The sequence below is a fragment of the Andrographis paniculata genome, unplaced genomic scaffold (genome assembly GCF_009805555.1).
Source record: "Andrographis paniculata isolate CXL003 unplaced genomic scaffold, ASM980555v1 Contig59END, whole genome shotgun sequence".
NCBI lineage: Eukaryota > Viridiplantae > Streptophyta > Magnoliopsida > Lamiales > Acanthaceae > Andrographis > Andrographis paniculata.
Window position 1 is genome coordinate 1,497,990 of NW_026137594.1, and position 18,537 is coordinate 1,516,526.

At 28.6% G+C, this 18,537-nt stretch overlaps 2 protein-coding genes across 2 annotated transcripts; one reads left to right on the plus strand and one right to left on the minus strand.

Moving 5' to 3' along the window:
* Positions 1-6,496: 6,496 nt before the first annotated feature.
* On the minus strand, positions 6,497-9,222 carry LOC127257859 (cytochrome P450 CYP82D47-like). The gene is made up of 2 exons (XM_051284352.1): positions 8,210-9,222; positions 6,497-7,311 (listed from the first exon to the last, which is right to left on the minus strand). Exons 1-2 carry the CDS (start codon positions 9,164-9,166, stop codon positions 6,685-6,687), a joined length of 1,584 nt encoding a protein of 527 aa, XP_051140309.1. The 5' UTR covers positions 9,167-9,222; the 3' UTR covers positions 6,497-6,684.
* A 1,881-nt stretch (positions 9,223-11,103) lies between these two features.
* LOC127258366 (cytochrome P450 CYP82D47-like) lies at positions 11,104-13,340 on the plus strand. Its single transcript, XM_051285175.1, has 2 exons — positions 11,104-12,058; positions 12,600-13,340. Exons 1-2 carry the CDS (start codon positions 11,135-11,137, stop codon positions 13,221-13,223), a joined length of 1,548 nt encoding a protein of 515 aa, XP_051141132.1. The 5' UTR covers positions 11,104-11,134; the 3' UTR covers positions 13,224-13,340.
* Positions 13,341-18,537: the final 5,197 nt, after the last annotated feature.

An 18,537-nucleotide genomic window follows, 5' to 3' on the forward strand; every position in this document is an offset into this window, starting at 1 on the left:
ATACTAATAAGATTATTTTAGTCATTTCTACTTTATTTCTACTCAATCTTAATATAATACTAATATTTCTAAAACTACGTAAAAAAATAAATAAATATTTAATTATGAGACAAATAAAGTATTATTTTTTCACTCTCTTCAAATATAGTAACAGAGTAAATTTAATATATAAAACAAAAAATAAAATAAAAATAAATTTAACTGAAGCTGAAGCCTCACTTTTTTAATAATAATCATAATAATTTTTTTTATATATATAAAATTGATTGGTCCATTGATAATAATAATAATGGAGTAATAATTTTATATAAATAGAATGATTGATTGAAGCACGCATCAATGGCTCACACGTCACACCTACCTCATGCACCAAAATCGAGACATGCATGAAAAGAGAAATGGCAAAGCTTGTTAGGTAGCTTGGGTAGTTGGCAGGGTTTGTTAGACCCTGCTCCTGCGGGGCCCGCAGGTCTATTTGGGCTCTGCCACGTGGCAGTTTATTTTAATACACCTTTATAATCTCTCTGTTCCTTCAAAAGTGACGGTTGTTATTTTTTAATAATTAGTATTATATTGGATTGTAGTGAAAAAAAAGAAAATACCTCTTTTAGTATGGTGTAATACAAAAGTAATGATATTTGTGTAATATATTGTAAATTGAAATGATATTTATTATGTTAAATAGACAGTATAATTACTAAATTAGGAAATAAAAATCTTATTTTGGGACGAACGAAAATGAAAAATGATAACCTTTCAATAGGACGGAGGGATTATATTTTTTAATCTGTTTATCTATTGTAATTACTAATATAGTATTGTCATTAATGACATGGTATAATAAAATATCATACTCCATTCGTCTCATTAAAATGTTGTTATTTTTTATTTTTGTTCGTTCTAAAACAAAGTTATCATTTTCTAATTTAGTAATTGTACTACCTACCTAATATAATAAATATCCTTTAAACTTATACTATATTACACAAATGTCATTATTTTTATATTAAATAATATTAATATGAGTATTTTCGTCTTTTTTTAATATAACTCATTATAATACTAATATTAAAAAATCTACGTACAAAAAATAAACGACAACCTTGCACGAGGATAGAATGAGTATTTTAATTTTGGTTTATTTACTATAATTAATTCTTATAGCTTTATTATTAGTACTGTACAATATCTTTATTTTTTTTAATATTCTTTAAATATGCATATACTATATGTTAACAAAATAAATACGCACTTATATTATATTTCCTCCGTATCAATAGAGTTATCTTATTTTCTATTTTCGTCAGCACAAAACAATTGTCTTGTTTTTTTATTTAGTAATGATGACCCCCATTTTATAAAAAAATTATTCATACTTTTTTTAAACTATCTTTAATTATTATTCTAATTTACTTTTAAAATCATTCAAAAAGCAAACGTATTTTAGTAATTTATTTTCTACTTTATAGTCACTTTCAATTAATTACTATTATTTTTTTAATTTTCGTGCTCACTTCCAATAAGACATTTTTTCTGGGATGGAGGAATATTAAATATTTGTCTTTAATTAAATTTGTCATTATTTTTAAAATATTAATATATATATAAATTAATACAATATGTATATTTTCTTCACTCTTGAAAAATCAACTATTTAATAATACGGTTTTTGTCCATTCGCAAAATATATATATATTTATTTTAAATTATCTAATTTTAAATGATTTGTTCTTTCATTATATTTTCGGACATGATACTCAATGTATATACTATATTATCTTATTTTATTTTATAAAAAATTAAAATAATAATTTTGTTTTTAATAACTATGGATTTTAGTTTTTTACAAATATTCTTATTTTATCTTTGTATCATTATTTTTACAAAAAAGAATAAATAAATAAAATTATTTTATATTATTTTTAACTGTCCACTATAATTAAAATATTACTATTAAAAAATAAGGATAACATTAATTGAAATGACGGAATGATATTTATTTTTAAATATTTCATAAAAAATAAATAATTTTACAATAACAATACTTATTGAAATTTATAGAACATTTTCAACAAATATATCGAACAATATACATAGAAGGAGTTAAACAAAATAAAGAAAAATTCAAAATGTAATAAATGTAAATAGAGAAAAAAAGACATAAATAATTAATATTACTATTATTAAATCTTTTTTTTTTTTAAAAAAAAAAAAAACATAATTACAAACACTGCTTGCGGGAGTAGGATCTACCAAACCGGTTGGCAGTGTCTAACCAAACAGACATTAGGGTGTGTTTATCTGAGGGGGCTTTGGCCCCATTTTACTGTACACTCGCCAAACCCCTTGTTTTTTTTTTTTTTTTTTAAAAAAAATTTAAATTTTATTTAATATTTATTATAATTAAATGAAAAAATATATATACAATATATATGTCATTTTGTAGAGAATAAAATTTTCTATAATACAAATAAATTTTTTTTTTAAATATATGTTGGGTATAATATAAATTCATAATTAAATCATACAATATAAATTTTATCAATTAAATTTAATACACATTTATATTATTTTATTCATTATCCATCAAATCAATACACATCAAAACTCCCCAAACCCAAACACAAAACAAACAACAAAATCCAAACTCATCCCAAAATTCAAAGAAAAATCAAATCCAAACCCAACTTTCTCCTAACTCCCGTAAAGAAACATAGCCAGAAATTATGATCTTATTGTTCACCCTATATATATATATATAAATTATTATATTAAATACTTATTTTTACTTCATTTCTTCACAATATTTAGCTTATTTAGACTTAGCACGTGGATTAAAAAAGAAAATATTTGTTTAAAAAAGTAGAAAAATTAAAAAGGTAATTAAAGGTAATTTTGAAATTTTAATTAATAGTTAAAGAAAATTAAAAGAAAAAAGTATAATAAAATTAGTAATTTTTATGGTAAATACTTATTGAATAATTGATAATAATTAAATATTAATTTTATTTTATTTTTTTTCATTTTTTCAAATATAGTATGTGTTTGTTTGGGGGTTTGAATTTTGAGTTGAGATTTGAATAGTAAAATTTTTTAATTGAAATAGTTGTATAATGTAATAATATAAATATGTGTTGATGTGATATTTTGAATGTAAAGTTAATTTTTAATATAATATAAAAAATAAAAAATAGGTATTTGATTTAATATTTTTTTTAAAAAAATTTAGTGAATAGTTAAAATCTTTGAAAATTTTCTAAACAAATACAACCTTAATATACAGACAAAAAAAAAATATAAATAAATTTAAGGGACGGCTGAAGCTTATTTTTTCAATAATAATAATTTTTTATTGGTCTATTAATAATAATAATAAGAATAACAATAATAATTATAATGGAGTAATAATTTTATACAACTAAATAAATAGAATGATTGATCGTAGCACGCATTTATGGGCTCGTACGGTCACACCTACCTCATGCACCAAAAAATCGAGACATGCATTAAAAGATAAATAGCAAGGCAAGGGTTGTTAGGTAACTTGGGTGGTTGGCAGTGTTTAAGCAAACATACATCAATCAACATCCATTATGTCCAAAATATGTCGATTATCACTGGGATAAAATTAATTTTGGTCAAATATAACAAAAATTGGTCTCAATATAAAAAATTCATAAATTTTGGTTCAATTATAAACAATTTCAATCAATTTTGATTTCATTGTTTAAAAAAATTAATGAAAATTGCTGACGTGGATGCAAAAGAGTTGAGTCATAGCTGACCTGGAAACAACATGGTCATGCTTAATTGTACACGACCATAATGTCATACGGCCATGTTTAATTGTACACGGCCGTGTACTTTTCTGTTTTGGTCTAAAATTTTATTTTATTTTTTTTGTTATTTCTTTTTTTAAAAAATTTGAATTTAGAATAATTGATATAGTTAAAATAGAAAAAAGAAATAGTAATTTTAATATAATTAAAATGTATAAATTTTACTTCAAATATAAAATTTTATACAGTATAATGAAATTAAAATTGATAAATTTTGATTCTACTGAAACCAAAAATGATTTTTTTCCATTATTATTAATAAGGTGGGTTCCCATTTAAATCTGTAATATGTGAGGCATTATTATTAATTACTCAATATTCTAAGTTATTTTAAAGTAATTTGTATTATTACTAAATTACTAGTACATTAACAAATAATAATATTTTATTCAAAATTTAGTATTACTAAATTACTAGTACATTACTCCAAAATTGATTTTTTTTTCATTATTATTAATAAGGTGATTTTTTACCATTATTTTGAAATTTTATAGTATATTAAAAAATAATATTATTTTATTGGCTCATGAAAGTGTATACGATATTTTGATATATATATATTTTTTTATTTGACTTTATGTATAAAGTAATTGTGTGCATAATAATATGTTTGTAATTTAAATAAAAGTTAAAAATATTTTAGTATTAATATATACTTACTTTTTTCTAAAATAATAAAATAATACTTAGAACATATTAAAATAATAAAAAAATAATTTGAATTAAAACGGACGAAAATAATAAAAAAATATTTTAAATTAAAACGAAAGGAATATATATATATTTTCATTTTGTTTAACAAATACAAATACTTTAATTATAGTAAGTGATTGAAAATAGTGAAAAAATAATTTTCCCTTTATCTAGTCATTTTATTTTTTTATAATAAAAATTAATAGTGAAGTACAATATGCCTAAAAATAAAATAATTATAGTAATTATTGTACAAAATATCAAAAATAAAAGTAATGCCATCGAGATTGAATTTGAGCTTTCAAATTAGATCTAAAATAATTTTGAACCGGGCCAACGAGGCCCAATTGAGAAACCATATTGGGCCAGGCATGTTAAAATTAGGCCATGCTGGTCCAACCCGGTCTATTAAAATACTAAAAAGTTTTTCCAAATAGATTAATAAGTACTCCCTCCTAACAACTGATTCATTTCTTTCGGGAACAATTATTATTTAGATAATATAAATTAATAAATTACTAATAATAAATTATAATATTATTTTATTATTTTTTATATTAGTACTGTTTTTACTAATATTTTAAAACTTAAATTCATATATATTATTAAAAGAAATTTAGATCTTTCAATATTTTTAGTATTATATCTAATTAAAAATATATTTCTCTGTCCCATATTTATTCATTCGTTTGATTTTTGCACGAAATTTTAAGAGTATTAATATTCCCTCCGTCCGCAATATTTAGCTCATTTGGGCTCGGCACAAGAGTTAAGAAATATGATTATTTTATTAAAAATACAAAAAAATATAAAGAGAGTTGAGAGTATTTTTGAAAATTTATTAATAATTAAAGAGAATGAAAGAGAATGTAATGAAGTTAGTGATATTAGTTATAAATAAATGTTGAATGAAGGGTAATAATTAAATAGATTTTTTGACATTTTCAAATATAGTAATGTGATAAAGTTAACGGATGAAAAAAAAAATAAATTTGGGGGATGGAGAGAGTATTATATTGGGGTGTAGTAAGAATAAATGTAAAAAAACTAAAATATTGTCAAGGTAAAAATTTCTTATAGTGATATATTTGTAATATAGTGCAAGTTTAAAGGTAATTTTAATAGTATATTGGTATTAGGGTTACTAAAAAAAATAAAATATTTTATTTTGGAACGGACAAAAATAGAAAAATAGATAGATATTTAAAAGAATATAATTTTATAGATAATAAAATTTTATATAATTAAATAAAAAAATATACTTCTTTAGTCCTATAACTAAATATCAATTTGTTTTTTGCACGTAGTTTTAAAAATATTAGTATTATATTTGAATATAGTAGGAATAAAGTAGAAATAACTAAAATAACCTCATTAGTATGTGTGATATAAAAGTGATGACATTTGTGTAATATATTATAAGTTGTAAGGGTATTTGTAATGTTAGGTAGATAGTACAGTTACTGAAAAAGGAAATGGATAAGACGGACTAAAATAAAAAAAAATGAATACTTTGTTAGGAGACGAAGAGAGTATATTAATTTATAATTAACTTAAACTAGTTTTGTAAAATATGAAAAATTTTAAATGTAGATAAAAATATTTATTTATTAAAAAAATATAAAAATAAATGGATTATATGTGAATCCTACGCGTAAGAAATTAAAAATTTAATTAAAAAAATATATTTAAAATAAATAAATATATTAAAAAAAAGAAAAAAATAAAATAAAATCATCTATCTTAAAATGAAAGAAGTATATAAAATAAAGTAAATATAGTCCAATTGGTTTAGCAAGTCTTCGTCTAACCTAGAGGTATGGGTTTCAAACTTAGTCTTGCTTATTGGGGTGCATCTAAATCATCTCATTTTGTCGATATCAATTGTGCCTTTGTTTTTTTATTAGGGTTATAAAAAGTTAAAATGCTAAAAAAAATAAATATAAACTCAATTATTACTCCTGCGTTTTAATTGTCCTTATGGTAAAATATATCCCATAAATATGTCCTTCGAGTGTACAACATATATTATACAATCGGCAACATTCTTATTTTATTACACAATATATACTGTAATATATAGACATACATATTATTTACCTTTATGTGACATGCTGATCTGCGCCTAATCAAGAAATGCTTCGTCATAATGTCAATAATGTTCGGGAGAGAGTCTAGGCGCAACAAGAACATCAAGTGGGGTGGCTTTGAGGTTCGACAACCCAAGGCTCTCACTCATGTCGACAGCCTCATCGCAAACTGTCCCAACCTCAAAAGCCTGTAATAAATTAGCCAACACTAAATGCATCATATGCAATGCAAGATTTGTCCCGGGGCAAATTCTTCGACCAGCACCAAACGGGATCAGCTCGAAGTTTTGCCCTTTAACGTCTATATTGCCGTGTCTTGTTGTAAGAAATCGCTCTGGCTTGAACTCCAAGGCATCGTCCGACCAAACGTCGGGGTCCCTTTGTAGCTTCCACGTGTTTACCATTAACCATGTCCCTTTGGGAATGTGATACCCTTTTATGCTGCAGTCTTGGGTGAATTCTCGCGGCCCCCCTAAAGGGCCTGCCGGGTATAGTCTAAGTATCTCTTTTACTACAGCTTGTAAGTATACGAGGTTTGGGATGTCGGATTCCTTCACTCGCCGGGTTCGACCTACGTGTTTGTCTAGCTCTTCTTGTGCCTTTGCTAGAACACGGCGGTTGTTTAGTAGTAAGGAGAGCGCCCATGTTAGGACGACTGAACTTGTGTCCGCGCCGCCGGCGATTATCATCTGCTCCGTGCAAATGATTAAATTTTAGAGAGTTTTGTTGTTAGTATGCTGAATGATATATAGGGGTGACATAACTTCAAATTTAAATGGCCGCATGTGAAATATAATTTAATAGTATAAGATTTATGTCAATATAATACTCATGTACAGTAAAAATAATTTATTTGGGTTCGATATTAAATTTAAGTATAATAAATATTTTATTGAAATATAATAAAAGTAGAAAAATAATTTGAGATATTTTAAAAATTTATTCTATAATTAATGAGGTGAAAATTTAATTTTACCAAAATGAGGGATAGACTAAATTTGACGGACAAACAATTATTTCCATAAAAGAGAGAATTGAGGGGAAATTGATTTTTTAGTTAATTGGATCTTTTATCATTTTAGTTTCGTAATCGGAGTCTATTGTAAACTAGTTCTGTAAGTGAAATTTTTTTGCTATTTTAGTTGCTGCCGGAGATGCCTACGTGGTGGCACCCATGTGGCTCACCTGATGACACGTGTCTGTTAGATCAGCGACACATGACGGACACAATGAATTTATATTTTTTGTTATTATTTTTTAAATTTTTTAATTTTCATTTTTCTTTTGAAAATTTGTAATTTTTACAAAATAAATAAATCAATTCTTTTATAAAAAAGAATTAAAAAATCTCAAGTGTCCGTCAGGTATCCTTCACCTCGCGACACGTATCCTCCGGGGAGCCAAGCGAGTGCCTTGTAAACATTTCCGGAGCTGGAGGACTAAAAGTACAAAAATTTTTCACTTATAAAACTAGTGTGCGATCAGCTCCAATTACGAGAATAAAATGATATAAGCGATCCAGTCACGGATTAAAAAACGAGTTTATCCAAGAATTTATTGTAATTGACAGAGGGAAAGTCACTTTGCCTGGCAAGTGGATTTGATGACAGTATCCGCATCAGCTTGTCTCGTTAACTGCTCCGAACCTCGTACGGCCGACACCATCACATCCATGAAATCACGCGCCGCCGTATCCCCGCCCTTCCGGCGGTGCTCCACCACCCACTCCGCCATAATTCCGTCCAATTCCTTGGCCGTTCTCTTCATTCTCTTCTCAAGCCCCCCCAAATCAAACCACCGTAGCCACGGCAGAGCGTCCGCCGGCACAAACAGCCCCAACAGGTGGAAGAAGTCCCGGAAAACCGCCCGGCACCGCCGCATCTCCTCGCCGTCGTCTTCTCCGGCGGCGGCGGAGAATCTCTTTCCCGCCACCATGGCCAGTATAACATTCAAATTCAGCTCCGCGAACCACTTCTTCATGTCCACCAAAACTCGTCCCGACAATCCATCCTTATAAATATTCCTCTCGTCCTCCCAACGGCTGTAGATCTCCTTAACCGACTGCGCTATAGCTGGCTCGTAGACGTGGCTCATCACTTCGACTCGGTGGCTCGAGAGAAGCTCCGTGTTGGCTATCTTGCGAATCTCGCGCCAGTAGTCGCCGTACGGGGAGAAGCCGAACATGGCGAAGCCGTAGCTCAGGTGCTTGATGGCTCGCATTTTCGGGCGGGAGGAGACGGCGGCGTCGCAGCTTGTGAACAGCTCCTTGGCTATGCTCCAGCTGCTCACCACCACGGCGCGGCGCACGCCGAGCCGGATTGTGAAGATTGGGCCGTGCTGGTCGGCCATGTCGGCTAAGTAGAAGTGAGGGGGCCGCGCCGCGTCGCCCATCAGATGAAGATGGCCCAGAATCAGCCGCGCGCCGCCGGCTTCAGGCGGGAGTTTGTATTTGGGATTGAGCGAGCGCCGCCGAAGGAGGTAATAGTAAAGTATAAGGATGGCAGCTGCAGCTGCAGCTGAGCCGATGGCTGAGCTGAATTCCATAATTGCGATATGATTGTGGAGAGTCAGTAATGGCCAAATAGATATGATAGGCTGATTTTAGTGCTGAATATATATATTCAGTAGAGGAAGTATATCCATTATCGACTGTATAATTTTATATTAATATAATATAAATATGATAAATGATTTAACAAAATTCCATAATTCACTAATCATATACTATCACTAATTTTAATTAAAATAATAATTTACACATCATATATATTTATAAAATAAATTCTATAAGTATTGACAGACAACATATGTGATCAAAGATGATAATAATATCCTAGTTTGCAAAGTATTACGTTCGATCGGGGTTTTATCCAGTGCACACTTTCGGATAGTGGCTACGAATTCCTACGTCATAAAAAAAAATAAAAAATATAATAATATCTATCTATTTTTCGCGTAGTGACTGAACAAATTAGCAATTATTTTGATTTGTCACAATAAACAATTTTATCCATCCAATATATGAAAGCATTATACAATGCAGCAGTACAAAACTGATTTTTCTGTCCTGCCACGTCAGGTCGATTACTTTTTCAACAAATTATACGTTTTTTCTTCATGGAAATTGAAAATAAATCCAGAAATTCCACGGGTGTGCTGTTTTTTAGATTTTAAAATTTTTGGTATTTATTGTTTGACAGTGAAATGTTGTTTGAATGAGAAATTTTATATGGATAGTGGATCTATATTTTTATTAAAAGCTGTAAATTTATATAGTAAACAAAAAAAAAAAAAAAAGGAAAAAACGACAAAAAAAAAAAATGATTTATTTTTGAAATTCAAATTTATGTTATTAACCTCTCAATTTAAAATCATAGGGCTTGCTTCATTATTAGTTACAGTATTGATTAATATTACTTTTCATATTTTTTTCTAATTACTATTTAAAAAAACTAAATTAACTTATATAATTTTCTTTTTATATTTAATATTCAAAATATATGAATACATTCATATATAATTTAAAATACATTTTTCTATAAATTATTTTATATTAATCATATATTAATATGCATATATTTTTTTAACTTATTTGTCTCATATAAAAATTTTATTTTCACAAAATAACAATGGAATATAAAGTATACTTTTGCCCTTTTGTCGATCTTTAATTTGTAGGTGGCTTTATTCATTTCTTAAAGTCTATTCTTCAGCACCAATTTAAAGTTTTTGCCATGCAAGTAATCTTTTATCTGCATCTTTCATAATCTGAAATCATTCCATCAAAATTTTAAATTGCGGGTCGATCACTCATTTGGACTCCAACTCAATCGATATCTAGGGTTTGATTGTAGATGAAATGAAGGTTATGAAAATCGAGATGAATGCACAAACATAAAATATGAGAGTTTGAACTTTTAGTGAACCTATATTCCGGATAGCCATGCAAGATGTTTTCACTTGTATGAGAAAATCTAAGTTTTGAAATAGTACAATTAATATTTATAGACTTCATAACATAACAAATTTGGATAGAGATGGATATCCATTTAAACTTTATAAGCAAAGATTATTTATTTTAGAAATAAATTGGTAGGAATATAATCTTTTGTAACAGAAAAAAAGTATGTAACTTATTATTATTATTATTATTATTATTATTATAAAGATAGAATCTAAATAGTAAAAAATTGAGAAGAAAAAACGCACGAAAATACACCCAAAACAAACTAGTCTAATTTTTATAAATAATAATATCACTATAAAATTACTTTTATTTTATTTTTTCATTATTATTATACAAATGTTTTCACTAATATATTCACAAGGAAAAAAAAAAAAAGAAAAAAAAAAGTCTTACCAAATATAAAAATATAAGCCAGATTATAATTTTGAAATGGAGAGAATATAGGACAATATATATATATATATATTGATTTTACTCGATCGACAACTTTCACGTCTCAGAGCTATATATATTTACTACGTTACTTTGTTATTGGTAAGGCAGCCATGGAATTGATTACTTCCATCTTCGGAGCAGCTACAATATTTTTTCTTCTCTACTACTATTTTCTCCTCCTTCGGCGCAATCCCACCCACAAGCTTCCGCCGGAAGCCGGCGGAGCGCGGCCGATTCTCGGCCATCTTCATTTCATGCGCGACGCCGCCCGACCCCCGCATTTCAAGCTAGCCGATGTGGCCGACCAACACGGCCCATTCTTCACCATCAGGTTCGGCTCGCGCCGAGCCGTGGTGGTGAGCTGCAAGAAAATCGCCAAGGAGCTTTTCACGGCCTGCGACGAAGCCGTCTCGAACCGCGCCGAAACGCGAGCCAGCAAACTCCTTACTTACAACTATGTGAGTTTCGGCTTCTCCCCCTACGGCCGCCACTGGCGCGAGCAGCGCAAGATTGTGGCGGCTAAGCTCCTTTCGAGCCGCAAAATCGAGCGGATGAGCCACGTGTCGGCGGCGGCGATTTCGCGGTCGGTGAAGGATATTTATAGCCGTTGGGAGGAGGAGGGGAGTTGTAAGGTGTTGGTGGACATGAAGAAGTGGTTCTTGGATTTGAATTTGAATGTTTTGATGATGATGGTGGTGGGGAAGAGGTTCGACGGCGGCGGCGATGGGGAGGAGATGCGGCGGTGCCGGGAGATTATTGAGGAGTTCTTCCACTATGTGGGGCTGTTTTTGCCGGCGGACGCTATTCCTTGGCTATGGTGGCTGGATTTGGGTGGATTCGAGAAGAGGATGAAAATAACTGCCGAGAAAATCGATAGGGTGTTTGGGGAGTGGCTGGCGGAGCACCGCCGGAATGGAAGCGCCGGCGAAGATGGAGAGCAGGATTTCATGGACGTGATGGTGTCGACGGTACGAGGTTCGAACCAGTCAAGTGGTGAAGTTGATGCAGATATCCTCATCAAATCCACATGCCAGGCTAGCACTTTCTAAATTTTCATTAAAACATATCTAATTTTAAATTTTTACTAAATTCTGTGCGGATTTGATCGGATCAATATATGCTATACATATAACCTGTATATATTTATACTGCTAAGTTATAATATAATATGTTGAAATATAATATAATATATACTTTTTCCTTTCGTCTCAATTCAAAATATTTTTTTTATCATTTCGTCTGATTCACTTCAAAGGGTCTATTTTTTATTTTTTTAAAAAGTAATCATACCTTATTACCAAAATACCCTTCATTTTTATTTAAATTACAAACATATCATTACATATACAATTATTTTATACATAAAATTAAATGAAAAAAATGTCAAAAAATTTTTACACACACTTTTACTAAGTAATGAAATACTGTTACTTCTTAATTTACTATAAATCCTAAAGGGGACAGAAGGAGTACTATATTATAAACATTATATTTATTTCAAACACTGGTATGATTTAAAATAAAATATTAATTTAAATAATATTTTGATACGATACATTATAATGACTTACACAGATGATGCTTTTGGGTGGTGTGGACACAAGTGCAGTAATGCTCGTATGGGCGCTCTCCCTCTTACTAAACAACCGCCATGTTCTAACCAAAGCTCAAGAAGAGCTCGACAACCACGTAGGACGACAGAGGCGAGTGACCGAATCGGACATCCCAAACCTCGTATACTTACAGGCCATAATCAAGGAGACATTGAGGCTATACCCGGCGGCCCCTTTGGGCACGCCGCGATCATTCATCCGAGACTGCACAATCGGACAATACCACATTCCCAAAGGGACATGGCTGGTCGTGAACATGTGGAAGATGCATCGGGACCCCGAGGTGTGGTCGAACGATGCGTCGGAATTCAAGCCCGAGAGATTTCTAACGACGCATATAAATGTTGATGTCAGAGGGCAAGACTTCGAGCTTATACCATTTGGCGCTGGCCGGAGAAGCTGCCCCGGGACGAATTTTGCTTTGCGCATGTTGCCTTTGGTTCTGGCTAACTTGCTGCAGGCTTTTGATGTCGCCACTGTCGATGGTCGGGCGGTTGATATGACGGAGAGTGCCGGGTTGACGAACCTTAAAGTGACGCCGCTCGATGTTCTTGTTGCCCCAAGATTGTCTCCGAGTCTTTACTAGCGTTGGTTGACTCTTGTGAAATAAGGCTGTAGATCCTGTGCTCATCCAACTAAGTACGATGATTTGACCGGATCAACATATGCTGTTTTATAAGATAATATATGCTGAATTATAATACATACCTATGTCCATTACAAATCTATTCATTTACTTTTTGTAGGTTAATATTTGAATATTAATTATTATATCAAAACATAGTAAAAATTAAGGAAATACGAAAAAAAATACTTATATTGGTGTTTTATAATACTAATGTAACGACATTTGTACAAAAAAATTATACAAATATAAGGATATTTTTAATGTTAAAAACAATGACGAAAAATACAAATGAATAGATTGGTGGTGGAGAGATGTAGTATAATATATGTTATATTATAAATATGCTTAAATATGTATACATATATATGTCGATCACTCTTATAGCATATGCTGATCTGGCCCGTGAAATACAAATAAATAAATGATACACATTCTTACAAACTCAAACCTTTAGACGAAAAGGTCATTTTACATCATATAATGACTAGCAATTCAACTTGAGTTTTATTTAATTTGTTGATATGTCACACACAAAATTAAAACACAAAACAAACACACTAGTTTAAGACAATTTAGACGAATATATACCTAAAAATTTCTGGAGTATTTTCTTTTATGGTAAATTTAGTTTGAATGATTAGATTGTACTCTCTAAGATTATTTTAATGTATTAAATACTTAATTTATTAATTAATATATACTTTTTTGTTCAGAAAAATTAGTCTATTTAAATCCGAAAAATACCTTCATACGTTTATTGTTCACATAGATGCATGTTTTTGAAATTTTCGATATTTGTTAAAAAAATCAAATCAAATATAATTTCTTTACTACAAAACATTAAATTAAATCTTTACTTTTATTTTTATTTTTAAATTTCACAACTTTTATTTAACTTGAGCCTTAGTTATTGGCAAATAAAAATGGTCGTGAATCACCATTTCATGGTGTATCATCCCTTAATTTAATTTGTACCATGATAGTGACGTCACGATTAAACATATATATCGTATAGATTTTTATTTATAATTTTACTTCTTGCACGCCACAGCTAAAGATATGCATGGTGTTTTATGTAGATCACCTTCTATATTGTATTGTTAATTCTTTAAATATCATCAATTCAAAAATTTATAGATTTAAGAATCTAAAAAACATCTATCAAGAACCTATAAAGTATTAATAAAAAAATCCAAAAAACATATATTTTAAATACTCCTTCCGTCCAAATACAATAGTTTTGATTACCATTTTTGTCCGTCTCAAAACAATGGTCTTATTCAAATAGCCATATCACCATTAAATTACCCATATTTTTTCATTTTTATTACATAATTGCCACTACTTTTTACTCTAATACACTCGCAAGGGTAAAAAAGTCTTTGACTCATACTTTTTACCGACTACCAATATAATATTAATATTCCTTAAATCTCATGCCCGACTCAATTAAGACTATATTTATGGGACGGGGGAGTATATTATATGTTATCTGAACATTTGATTTCTTCTATATGAATTATTGAAAGATATTTTCTAAACTATAACAATGATGTCCGAGAAAATCAACAAAAAATTAATTTTTTTAAATCATTACTGTGACCGACGCCATATATATATATTAATGATAGATACTGGTTATTATAAGACTCACTCCGTCCCAAAATTATGGTCTTATCTGAGTTGGACACTAGATTTAAGGAAATTGATATTATATTGATAGTTGGTAAAAAATATGAATAAAAGATTTTTTTGCCCTTGTGAGTGTATTAGGGTGTGTTTGTTTGGGGGATTGGATTGGATTTACACTATTCATCCAATTTTTTCTCCCAAAAATATTAAATCAAACACCTATTTTTTATTTTTTATATTATACTAAAAATCAATTTAACATTCAAAACATCGCATCAATACCTATTTATATCACATCATATAATTATTCAAATTCAAAATTTTTACTATTCAAATCCCAACTCAAAATCCAAACCCCAAACAAACACACCCTTAGTATAAAAAATAGTGACATTTGTGTAACAATAATAAAAAAGTAAAAATAATTTTATGGTGATATGAATATTTATGAGTCTATTGTTTTGAGACGGATAAAAATGGTAAATAAGGAGTATATATTAGATGATTGCAGATTTATAGGCATTGTAGTCTGCGTCATATTTTGCGCGGAGGGATCTTTCGAATCAGATATACTTCCAAAATTGTGATACATAAATAGTGATTTTGATTAGAAAATACGTTTCATTATCACTTATTCTGCAATTAATTAATTAATGTTGATTGGGATGAATTGTGTAGCAGATTCATTTCTGCACACAGAAAGAACAAAATTAAGATTAAAGTTAGTTTAATTTTAAAGAATTGCATCAATTCTTGAAATATCAGGTTTTGAAAATTAATTTGAAAAAAAAAAAAAAAAACACATTCATCATGCATCTTTATGCAAAACATGACATCAATTAATTACTTTGGTCGCAATTTCTTTTTAAAAAAAAAAATTAAAATGAACAAAAATACAAAAAGAACGCTTCTTGTAAGTTATCATATGTTTTTCGTCTCCTAAAATATAAAAACTACATGATTATTATATATATATATACACGAGGGTGCAAAACCAAAAAAATGGAAAACAATACAATATTAGAATACAATCGCATTAAAATATAAATTACAAGTAAAAATCGAAAATGCACACATTACATGATTACTAATTTATTGAATTTATGATATATGATATAGATGTATATATTTGTGACTATACAAATTCATGATTTCTTATACTCTACAGCTTAAGATATGCACTAAATCTTTTACAATAATTTCTACAGTTCTACGATTGTCCGATCACACAAGGAACATAGCACGTGACCTAAAACGAGTAGACAAAAGTTTAGAAGTATATATTGAAACAACGAGTTGCTTAAGGCATTCAATGGCTGCGGCTGCTAAAGTGCTCGACATTTATGATAATCAACTTATTTTTTTAAAAAAAAAATTAGAGTAACATGTTTTCTCTAAAGATCAGAAAAACTTGATTAACAACAAATGAAGACAAGTTGAGCATTGAAAATTGTAGAATAATCGAGTATTTTTATAAAGACATGCACACGACTCTTCCTTGATCTTATGATCAAATTAAAAAACTGAAGAGACGATAATCTAAAATAAATAACTTGGTAGGATTTTAAAACATGTTTCAAACACTCCCCGATTTAGCCAAAAATGTATATATTTTGTCATTTTCATCATTTCAAAAAGAATATATATATATATTAAGTAAGTTTAATAATAAAATATCTTCTAACTTGCATTTATCAACACATATATATCACTACACACTAAATTTTTTCTTCTCCATTGGCTAGACTGTCACGAGAGATCAATTTAAGATATTGTTTTCTTTGAATCGAGTCTGCAAATATTTGTTTTTGGACTTTCAATTTCGTCTTTCTCCAAAAATCTCATCAGTAGTGTTACATATAAATTTATAAAGTGAATCTTTCTAAAATTTCAATGTAAGACTTGAATTCGTAACTTTGGCTCCGCAATTTTGTCCTAATTTAATGTATTTACTCCATTGAATTTTCAGTCTATAACATGTGTTTGTCATATGTAGGAAAGTTTGTTTGGTTTCGTTCTAGTTTAAATTTTAAAACTTAAAATTTATATTTAAATAATATTTGAATTTAATATTTGATTAAGAACTGTATAAATTGAATATTAGAAAGTGCCATCTGAAAACAAGATCAGAGAAACTTGGAAGGGCTATAATTTTTGTTGTGTGGGCTTTTGAAAGTTTATGGTACAAACCCAAAACCACTTATTAAGTATACCAAATTCTATATTAATTTATAACCCAATTACAATTAATTATTATTATTTTGACTTAAAATATTACATCTAATGAATTATTTGTTTTTATTCCAAAAAACAAATTGTTTTTGATTAATTGCATCATATGAGATTATTTGAGGTGTTATTTAAATAGGAAACTTCAATCTTTCATTTAAATATTGGCATATGGTTGTGTTTACTTAGGTGGTGAGTTTTGTAAGGTTTTAATTTTTACAATTATTATTTTTTAAAAAAACCATAAATCAAATCTTTATTTGTTATCTATTAATTTTTCTATATATATATATATTCTATATTCAAAATATCACATAACATATATTTATATCACAACAAATAATTATTTCGAATAAAAATTTTACTATTTAAAACTAAATCTAAAACCCAAAATCCACAACCAAACAAATATATATATATATTTTAGTTTTCAATATTTTTAATAATAATTTTTAATAAAAATATATTATTTTTTATAAAAAATATCAAATCAAACTATTATTACACAACCCAAACCACTGGAAATAATTAATTTTGAGAAATCGAAGTCATAAATCTATTTATTATTACCATAAAAGTTTGAAAACAAATGTAATGTCCAAGTCATAAATCTATTTATTTTGTACCAAGGAGGAATCCAAGATGTTTACGATAACTACCCAACCATTTTCACGTCTACCCCACAACAATGTAAATAAATAATTCCTAAATACTCTTCAATTCATATTATTCAATATTATATTTATTTACACACTCAATTTATTAATTTTTTTTTCTTTTTTTTTTTTTTTATCGTATTATCAACTCACTTATATAATTTTCAAAATATTCATATTTTATATCATAATAAATCAATATAATACCATATTTATTAAAATATATTTCCATCCCAACAAGCGTCATGGATTAGTCTGGCATCGGATCACCAGCCTCGTATTTTATAAGCTCTTTCAGACAAAATGATTTATATAGACATACATTATATATCAATATATATATACATATTTTGTATATATACATCATATATTTGATTGGCATAGCTTAATAGATATTATCTAGATACATTTGCAATCTCTCCTTAGAGCCACATCTTTTATCTATAAGGTATATGATAATTAAACTATATAATATGTTGGACTTCATATTGCTATGGGTGGCCAAGCTACCTCAGATAGATTGAGATTTTTTCATTATACTCATTTCGTCTTAATTCAAAATATTATTTTTATAATTTTTATTTATTTTATTCAAAAATATTACTCTTATATTTTAGAAAAAATAACCGTATATTATCAGAAAAAACAATATAAGTCTCGAAATTTAAAATAGATCCAAAACTACTTTTTAAAAGTCGTGAAATTTGTCTCGAATTGTTGTCCGAAGAGTAAAACTCGTTGGCATTTGAGTGATC